The following is a 10,211-nucleotide window of genomic DNA, read 5'->3' as shown; positions in this document are numbered from 1 at the left end:
ATAAATACACAATGTTATTTGTCAAATCTACACTTCATTGGGACAGATACAGTCCACTCTAAAGTCCTTGATCGAGTGTTTTCTATGCACACTTGAGTGAATGCTGAATGTTGAGCCATTTAAGTTTAACTTTGGTCTTTCAGAGGTCCCAGGTAGTACTTTTCAGTTGGTGGAAATTGGTTTCCAATGAAGATCGTGTCTTTTATTTTAATGGACACAATATCTTACAGATTCTGGCTAAACTTTGATTAAAGCAGTTAAAATACAACAGACTTTAAGTTTTGAAGCTAGAGTATTTTTTATCTTTTTTGGGTCATGGTTAGGGGAGGCACTGAACTCCAGAGAAGAAAACGGATAGGACTATTCAGACTGCTGCCATTTTGTGGTCTCGCTGCTTTTTGAGGAACAAATGTGCTTAGTTGGGGGCACAGGGGGCTCTTGGATTGGAGGAAGTGCTAGGTCAAGAAAAGGGTCTTTTCCAACTTCTCTGAGCAGCCAACTTAAATATAAGAGGGAAAGGAGGCCCCTAAGCCTTTGAAAGGCGTTATAAGAGACCAGAAACCACATTTTTATGGAGGACCATTGGCAGGAAAGAAGCCCTCCTAAACACACTGAATATTTCATTTCTGTGGGGAAATCTGGTGATTCATCTTTCCTGCGCATATGTAACCGATTCAGCGTCAAGGTGCATTTAAATAATAATAATTAGCTTGAAAGAGCCTAAAGGGGATATTTACATCTTTGTAGGAGGGCTGCTCCTCAAGTGATGGATGGTGGACTGGGCTGCCCGGGCTGCTGCTACCGCCGCCACTCGCTTTCTGGGGGGCCAGGGGCGGGGGCGGGGGCGGGGGCAGGTCCGAGCCGCCCGGGTCACCCAGTTTCCCGTCCTCCTGCAGCAGCCTGGAGGAGTTCAGGGCCAGCGGGAAAGCGCCCGCGGCGGCTGGCGCGCGGTCCCGGCTGCTGCCCTTCTCCGACAGCCCTCGGCCCTGGAGGAAGCGGCCGCCTCCAACTAAGGGGTCTCCTAGTAGGACCCCGGTCTCCTCGTCTTCCTCCTCATCTTCGTCAGGGTCTCGACCTTCCTCTTCCTCTTCCTCGCCCTCTGGGGGCTTATGGCCCTCCACGTCCACCTCCTGCTCTTCTTCCTCGTCCTCCTCGTCCTCAGAGCTGTCCTCGCTGGGGTAGCTGCAGCTGGTGCCCCCGGGGGACAGAAGGCCTCGGTGGTGCGGCTGCGGGGCCAGCGGAGGAGGCAGGGGCGGGGGCGGCGGCGGGGCCGGGTGGTGGCGCTCGGAACCCGGCTCGTCCGGCTGCGGGGGCAGTAGCAGCAGCGGTGACGGCGGCTGCGGGGGATGATGGTGGTGGTGCGGGTGGTGATGGTGGTGGTGGTGGTGGTGGTGCGGTTGGGCCGAGTGTGGCGCGCCCGCCGACGCCCCGTGCAGCTTGGCCAGGCTCTCCGCGTCGTCCTTGCCGCCCACTGGCCGGAAGGCGCTCGAATGGTGGTAGCTGCCACCGCCTGCCTTGCGCCCCTCCAGAAGGTGCGGGTGGTGAGGTGCGGGCACCCGGGAGCCCGCAGGGCCCGCTCCGCCGGCCGCAGCCCCAGCCCCGGACGCAGTGGCGGGGTCGGCGGGAGGCGTGGAGCCCGCGCTGCAGTCCCCGCCGCTGCCGCCCCGGGGCGACTCGAAGAGCGCGTCGTGAGCGCCCGCGCCTCCCGCAGGAGGCGGTGGGCCGGAGCCCGGGCCGTTGGCCACCACTTGAGGGGGCTGGCCCGGCGGGGGCGCAGCCTCAGCGCTCCCCCCGGGGCCTCCGGGCTCGGCCAGGTCCAGGAAGGCCTGGCGCAGCAGGGCCGGGCTGTCACCAAGCGCGCATCCCAGCGCCGAGGGCGGCTGTGGCGGGGGCTGTAGGTAAGTGGGCACTGGAAGCCCGCCGGGGGTCCGCGGCGGCCAGAACATGCAAAAGGGCGGGTAAAAGGCGTCCTTTCGGCCCGCTGGCCAGAAGAGGCCGGACAAACCGGCCTTGGGCGCCGCGCCCGCACCGCCAGCACCTGCGCCCCCCAGGGCCTCGGCTGTGGCACCCGCGTCCTCCTTCTTGTGGCACAAGCCAAAGGCGGCGGCTGCGGCCGGGAAGGTGTAAGGGTGAGGAAAGAGGCCCCCGCAGCCTGGGAACTTTTGCAGCACGCCCCCGAAAGAGCCCTTGCTAGGCACCGGGATCACCGGATAGCTGCGCGGTCCTTTGGCGCCCGCCGCCGCTCCTGCCCCGGCGCCAGCGCCGACGCTGGTCACACAGCCTCCCCCGGCTCCGCCCCCTCCAGTCCCGGCGCCGCCCGAGGCAGCGGCCACTGAGAGGCTAGCGGCTGCAGCCGAAAGGCTGGCGGCGGCCACCACGGCTGCCTCTTGCAGGGAGTCGTCGTCGTCGTCGAATCTCGGCCGCTTGTGATGAGCGTGCGGTGAGCCCGCCAGCTCCGCCAGGGGTGGCGGGGGCGGCGGCGGCGGGGGTGCGCCCAGCAGGTGCGGGCCCAACAGTCCCCCGCCCCCTGCCACTGCGGCCGCGGCTGCCACTGCTGCCGCCTTCACGGAGCTAAGCGGGTGGCAGGCGGGGTGTGCGCCCGGTTGGGGTAGTGCACGCTTTCTGCTACCGCCATTGAACATGGCTTTGACGTCCTCCCAGGCGAAGACTAGCTCGTCCTGGGGGCTCTTGTCAGTGAGCTTGAGATGACGGCGCCACGAGTTGAAGTTGGCAGCGTCTGGCTGAGTGTACTTGGCGTCGGGCGTGCGATGGGAGTGGAAAATGAACTTGTTGGGCGAGAAGTACATGTTGCAGTAGCTGCATTTGATGCACTTGGCGCGCGAGCTGTTGTAGCGCGCGGGGATGAAGCTGCCACGGCAGCCCCAGGCACACTCGTGCGACACGTCGAAAGCAAAGTTGTCCGGAAGCTTGGGCGGCCTGTTTTCGCCCAGGAATGACTTGCACAGACGCTCGGCCTCACGCTTGGTGATCATGCCGCAGCGGCGCGAAGAGATGGGCATGGCGCCCGCGCGCCGCAGGATCTCCAGCTGCACTGGCGTGCACTGCACGCACGTGATGCCCAGCGCCACGCGGCGGTTGTGGATCTCGTTGTAGCTGAAGTTCTTGAGAAGTGTGTTGGAGATCTGCGCCAGGCACAGGCGCTCCTGCCCGTCGATCACCAACGACACGATGGGAATGCCGTAGAGGATCACCTGGCCCACCTGGTTGGGTTTGAGGTTGGCGTGGCCTGGCCGCGGCTGGCTCAGCGCGTCGGGCTGGAAGGCGCTCGACGGCGACGCCAGCAGGATGTCGTTGGGCCCCGGCAGCGGGCTGGAAGCCATCTCCTCCGCCGCGGAACCCCGGGCCAAGCCCTCCGGGTCTGCCTTGGAGACTGGAAGGGAAAGGAGAAAGCATTGATTTGAGCCTTTTCGTAATAAAACAGAGGGGTGGGGGAAATCGCTAACTGAAGAATTGTAATAACTTCTTTGCTTTGGTTAAGACATGATTATTACTGGAAAAAGTGACCAAGTATCAGACACAAGAGTCATCTTTTAATTTCCTTCAAGGTTATCCGTTAGAGATACAGAGATCTGAAGGTACTTCTAAACATTCAAAGTAAATGAAGTGTGTGTGTGTATATATATATGTGTGTGTGTGTCTATACATATATGTATAGACACACACACACATATAGCAGTCAATTCCCAAGGAATTTGAGATCTTATCCTGGATTTATAGCAGCTGTTGGAATAAAATAGTGTGCCTGCTAGAAATTAGGAAATAATAACAGTTGTAACTAGTACAGACTGTGAAAGTTTTGGAAAACTGGAGCTTGGCTATTGAAACCCAAATTTAGAGAGAGAGAGCATTCGCATTTGCTTGAAAATAGATTGATTTTGAGTTTAAAAAAAATAAACCCAAACCTTTTAAAAAGTGATTTTTGTGGTATCTGTGGTTTCCTTGGGGAAATTCACTACTGGTTGAAACACAGTTCATTAAAGCAAAACGAAATCCCTTTCCAGCTATCCTTGCCATTAGATTTTTTTTCACTGTAATTAGAATTTTTTAAGTGAAAAAAATGTACAAAGCCATATACACAATTGCACCAAAATAGAGTGTTTCTCTTTCAGTTATCCATTTCAAAACCCCACTTGCTGAACTGAGTGGTTCTGGTCCCAGATAAGGGGCTTAAAAAGATAAAGTTGAAGATTAGAAACATTTAAAAAAATGTTTTCCTGTCATTTCCATGACAATAAAAAAAGTAAGTACAGGCAAGTGTGTTAAACCCAGAAATGGTGCAAGGGAACGAAGAATCCTTGGGGATCTTTATTGGCAGACTTCAAAAGGCAAATTTAGTTTAATGTGAACTACCTTCTGTGACCTTTTTCCCCTTGATCTATGTAGATTATATATTTATTGGGGAAAAGCTGCCCCCTCCCCCAGCACAGGTAATCTGTGGGAGGGTCGAAAGTCAAAATCCCAGGTTGGGCCTGTGGTAAAATTCCTAACTTCATCTCTGGTCAATTGAGTGCTCCCATAAGGGAAAATATCCAGTAAATTGCAAATATAGAAAAAGGAATAGGAAAAAAACCTTTGTGTGACAATGTTGTTAAGTCAAGACATGCAAATTCACTCATTCCCTAGGAAAACAAACAGTGACCTTTCCACAGCTACATGTCATAGCACATTGGCCAAGACTATTATTTGCCATGGAAAATCTCCAGTGGCCATGGTATAGCCACACTCCACCAAGTACAGTTTGTTATTACAGCGATTTCAGAGGATGCACTATCCTACTCGCTCACGCAAATTGTCACATCTGTGCCCTCTCTCTGGGCCCCCCGTGGCATCTATACTGCAGCCTCTGCCCTGCTGCCCCCTGGATCCTCAGCTCTCATTACATTTGGTGGCCTCCAGGAAGGCTGAACAAACCTCGACGCGATCAAACGAGAGGAAGCCTGGCTTGTCACTTCGGATGGATCAGAGACAATATTTCCAGGGGACAGGGCGTTACATGGCAGTTCAAGGCACAGTGATACCTGAGCCTGCTACGATCAAACCTAGCTTCGCCAAATGGCCCTTCGATGCTCATTTCCCTTCCAAACGAGATTCGTATTAGCTTAATAAGACCCTGGGATAACTGGAACTCTCGCTCCCCAGCAATGCGTGCAGCGGGCCTGCCCAGGAGGAGGGCTGGTTCTGCTTTAGGGACCCGCAGCCTTAGCAGCGGTAGACCAGGCAGAAGTGTCTCCTCTGGGTGTCCTCCACTTTCACCCCAAACCCTTACAAAAGCTCCTGTCAGAGAAGAGACACAAATAAGAAGGTTTAGGTTGGGAGATTTTTTTTTAAGGGAGCGAGGGCAGAAGAGACAATTAAAAGTTAGCTGGACTGAAAAAGGAAGCTGGGGAACTTCCCTATCCTGCTCACGATCCAAAGATCCCGAACTTAGTTCTCCCGGCTCCCAAACCAGTCACCAACGAAGCCCGCCGCAGCCCCTCCACGTAGCGCGGAAAATCGCACCGCTGGGGAACTGAAATAGCGAACCGCAAGCTGTGTGCCGAGTTAGGGCCGGCCGGTTCCAGCAGTACCTGGTAACTCCTAGGTGTCTTTAGGCGTGTGGCTGCCGGCCCATCTTCCGAGGGCGCTCGGAGGCGAAGCATCCAAGCGGGTCCTCGAATCCAGCGGGCGGGACTCCGGCGGGTTCTGCGTGAAGATCCGGGCTCTCGTCTGAGCTAATGACGCTCGAACCCCGGCCAGGGGAGAAGATGGCCTGAATTGCGGCCCGGCGTCCCTGGACCGCAGAAAGTGTGGGCGTGCGGAAACCTGCGGCAGGCGAGCCCCAAGTGGAGCGCAGTCTGACAGCGCCTTTCTCTGTCTCTGAACTCGTGTCGGACCGAGGGGACGCCACCCAGCGGGCAGGGTGACGTCACCGTCTCCCTGACACTCCACATTAAAGGGCTGGCATGTTACAGGGAGGGAGGGGGAGAGCGAAAGCGAGAGCGAGCAACCTAGGGATCCTTCCTCGGCAGGCACGAAAGCTACCACCTAACCAACCCGCTGTTGACAGCAACCTCCCCAACCCAGGAGCAAAACGCAGCAATGGTGCTGGAGCCGCAGATCTGATTTAGGAGTGGAAAGCACAACAGTCTGCATGCATCCCAGGGACCTGGATCCTGGAGGCCCCGATTCTAAAAGGATGCCTCCAAATTAACTGTATTCCTGCCTGTTATTGTCTCCTCCCCTCATTTCTGAGTCACGCTCCTTCATGAATGATCCGTCTGTTACACGGTGCAAATCAGTAGCCTCTCAGAGTGTCTCCGAACGTATAGAATCCACAGTCAGCCGCCAATAGATTAGCTTCAGCGACTCGTTTGTTTGAAACGCTGTGAAATGAGAAAAAGAGGAGAAGTTTCCACATAGGGTGCCCAATCTAAAAACTTGGAAGAAAGAACAGTGTCCCTACTTTTGCATATACAATTTGCTTTTTAGGAAAAGATACGGAGAGTCACTGCAGCTTTCTCTATTTTATGAAGTGTACAAGTAGGTGAGGACCCAATGTGGGCATTCGTCTTTCAACTTCATCCGGAATAGTTCGCCAACCCGTTTAATGAGATCCATGCAGGGCACCTTAGCACAAGGAAAAGGTGAGGTAGAGAAGCAGGGGAATTCCCATCCTTGAGTGGTCCTTGAGCAAGTTGTCAATTTCCCTGAAGAAGTACATTTCCTTAGGAAACCATGTACAGGCGTGCTCCCCACTGAAGACAACTAGGATAAGAAAACCTTTCCCTGTAGTTTCCTCAAAGTAAGGCACACCCTAGGATAGTAGTGAAGTGTCAATACATTGCCTCCGAATTGACCAGCTGTTAAGAGTCAAACAACCACTAGCTAGTTTATCAGAAAAGAAAGAAACCATTTATTTGGAGGATATTCTGAGAATGCCCGCTGGGGGTGGAGTCGGAGAATCCTTTAAGTTTTTCCTTTACTACCATAGCTGAATTTCCAACTGATGCCTGGTGAAACAGTCTTAGAGTTGTGGAAATAAGTGAATAACCTCCACTAAGCCAGAAGCCCGACCAGACTCTGTCACAGAATCAACAATAAACCACTGCTAAATACAATAGTAAACATATGAAATCTTAACACTTCATCAAACATTAGTAAAACCAAGGGAAGTCAAATGAACAGAAATGTGAGGGGATTGTTGCTCAGGAGTTGCTGCTATTTTGAATTAATATGAGAAAAACACAGTTTCAGAGCCATGGCAATTGAAAGGTTTGTGTGGCACATGTTTCCAAGAGCAGTGAAATAATTTTTCACCCATCTCCTAGTTTCTTAAGGGCATTAAGGGCACAAATTAGATTCTGTCCTAAGGGGCTGAAATCAACTGAGCACTTGCTCCCCAAGCCCTGAAAGCCTCCTCTCCTAAAAAGCAGGGAAACTCCGGCTTTCTGTTTGCCCAGCCCACCCGCCAAAAGAGCGCCATTGTCATTCACAAGTCCCTTCTGGAGAAACGCAAAAGGCCCCGGCTCTTCTGAAAGATCCAAAGCAAGACTTGGTTCTTCCCCCATCCCCTGCCTCCTCTCTGGGGTCAGGAGTTCCCACAGAGCAGGTTTCCAGCGTCTGGACTGCTAGAAAGAAAGCTTGAGCCAGGTGTAAGGGAAGCCTGGAAATGGGCGGACTTAGAGACTGAAAACCGGGAGAAATGAGAAGTCTTATCATCATGCTAAGGTGCCACAAGAAAATGCCTAGGTAGTGCTGGGGAGGGAGCACCTGGTCTTTGCTTTTTACTGTCTAGTTCCTTTGCCATCTTTACCCCATAAGGCTCCTCTTCCTATTACAGATTCATACCTTAAAAGAAAAAAGCTGTCTTCAAAAACATTTCTTTGAAAAGAGAAATGGGCCACATCTTTGCCTTCCTCCCATCCCTGGTTACCTGAGGTGTGAATGCATACCTGGGTGATACCTGCAGTCACCTCCTTACCTGAATCTTTAAACAGAAACATTCACACATTACTTTGGGGGCTTACTGCATGCAAGCCTGCAACTTTATTCCCCACCCCATCTGGTAGGACAAACAGGATATATAACTTTATTTTAACATAAAAAGTTTCACTAGAGAGAGAATCGTATGGTATTAGGTTAAATGTTTTTACACAAATAATTCTAAGAATAGTTCAGTATTTTATTTCCCCAATGAGTCTGGGGTGCCTGTTTGAAACGTCTGGCCAATTATATTTTTGGAAGGTGAAGGTGAAGGTGGAGAAGCTTTGTTCAAAGCAAACTTCGTGCTCCCGGAGAATCCTCATCTTGAGACCGCGGCTCAACTGCGGAATTACAGCCTGTTTGTATATTTTGAGTCTGTGAGCAACTTTCTGCCACCCACCGTCTCTCTGAAGCTTTGCTTTCTCCTCAGTTTGAACAAGCCTGCTGGTCCTCTGCGGGGTCCTTGTCGGTCCCTGTCCTGTCCCCTGGGACCCTGGCAGACTCAGGGAGGAGATGGCAGTGGCGGGAGGAGGGTGGTCCGGCCCGAGTTAATCAATGCTTTCTTATTCGAGCTGACATGCATTTTACACGTCGGGACTCTCCTCAGCCGGCTAATTGATTCAAATTGTTTTATTGGTTAAACTGGTGTCACCCGTTTGCATGATCTATCACCGCTTGGAGGAGAGCATTTCCACTCCCATCTCCGTTCCGGGCGGCTGCGGTTCACCCAGGCCAAGGACAGGTAAAGGAGCCCAGACGCCGGACCCAAAGGAAAACCACAAACCGAGCTGGCCCCCTCGCAACGGGAGGCGACGACTCGATGCTAGCGCACGCGGCCAGTACAGCAGAGCAGATGTGTTTCCAGCGACAGCTTTTAGCAATTGGTTGAAGCGAACCCCAAGCCAGCCGGGACGGAGCCCAGAGTCCTCCGGTTTGGAAGCAGTCAGGTTTCTGAGCGGGCGGCGGACCCTGGGGGAACCTAAACCAAAGCCAAAGCCGAGATGGGAGCTGTCCGCGGTGCTGACGCGATGCATCGTTCCAAGAAGGCATAGCAGATTCTACTGCGTTCAAGGCCCTCCCGGAAGAAGCCTCCTAGCCTGAAACCATCGGAGCCCTCAATTGAGCTCTGTCCTCTTGGACTTAAGAGGGAGGCAAGGGGCAATACGGAACCACATCTCCTACTTCTCCCACACATTCTCCATCTTCAAGGACTGAACAATTCAGCATCCCCCCAACACCACCCCTTTCCTTGCCATGACAGCAAGGAAGATAAAGGCCTTAATAAAAATTCATCACAACCAGAAACACCAGATATCCCCTCTCCTTCCACTCCCAGCTTGGGTATTAAGGAACTCATGACAGTTACAGATCAAAGAAACAGCCTCTATCCCTTTCTCCCATTCTCTCTTACCCCATTCTCAGCTCTAATGTAGAAATATTACTGCTACTGTGTCCCTGCCAGAAGTATTCCTGGCATTGGTGTTTTTGCACCAGATAGGTCAAAAAATGGTTTTCCTGTTAGTCCCAAGTCAGTAAAAGGTGACCCATGTGGCCCAGAAAGAAACTGAAAGACTGGCAGAACTGTCAGGTACAGAAAAATTCTAGTATATTAGAAACTACAGGGGATTCAGAGTAAGATGAAACTAGGTACAAATTTCTCCTCAATTACTTACTAGCTATGGAATCTTGTTCAGATACCTAACCTCCCAAGCCCCAGTTTCTTCATCTGCAAAATGAGGAGACTGATAGGTAGCCCGCAGGGGTGTTGTAAGAATTAAATATGATCATATATGCAAAGTGCATGACACACAGTAGTCATTTAATATGTGGTAGCTTTAAAAGCAGCACCTTCCTCAAAGAATGAGGATGAGAGCTAGGTCTGTCCTGTCACAAGATACATTACAAATCTTCACTGACTCCAGAATAAAAAATATCAAAGACATTTTTAGCTTAGTGGTGAGCAGAGGGGAATCAAGTTCCCTGGAGGAAAATTAGTCCTTTTCCTTAAAACTTTATTCTGCCCTTAATTGGCATAGTGTTTATTTTATATACAGTTGACCAGAACCCCAGCTAGTGTTTGTTTAACCTATTTTAAGTATGTTGATAATAAAAATTAGCAATGATAATGGCCATAATGATAATGATTGCTGGTAGCCCTCAATCCTCACTTTCTACCCTAAAAAGCTTTCTGCAGCCTTGAAAACCCAGCTCAGACTCCTTGTTTTTTT

At 52.1% G+C, this 10,211-nt stretch overlaps 1 protein-coding gene across 2 annotated transcripts in view; it reads right to left on the bottom strand.

The window, feature by feature from the left end:
• Positions 1–5,873, bottom strand: part of SKOR2 (SKI family transcriptional corepressor 2) — a 43,614-nt gene extending 37,741 nt beyond the window's left edge. Inside the window, exons 1-2 of one of the 2 annotated variants that reach the window (XM_020282355.2) lie at positions 5,589–5,873; positions 738–3,391 (exon numbers count right to left, since the gene is read on the bottom strand). In XM_020282355.2, coding sequence (XP_020137944.1) covers positions 738–3,341 — 2,604 coding nt within the window. In that variant the 5' untranslated portion in view covers positions 3,342–3,391; positions 5,589–5,873. The remainder of the gene's footprint in view (positions 1–737; positions 3,392–5,588) is intronic. The other variant, XM_075993763.1, reaches the window with a different exon arrangement.
• Between the last annotated feature and the right edge of the window lie 4,338 nt (positions 5,874–10,211).

The sequence above is a fragment of the Microcebus murinus genome, chromosome 17, assembly GCF_040939455.1.
Source record: "Microcebus murinus isolate Inina chromosome 17, M.murinus_Inina_mat1.0, whole genome shotgun sequence".
Taxonomy (NCBI): domain Eukaryota; kingdom Metazoa; phylum Chordata; class Mammalia; order Primates; family Cheirogaleidae; genus Microcebus; species Microcebus murinus.
This window is presented reverse-complemented; position numbering and strand designations above follow the sequence as displayed.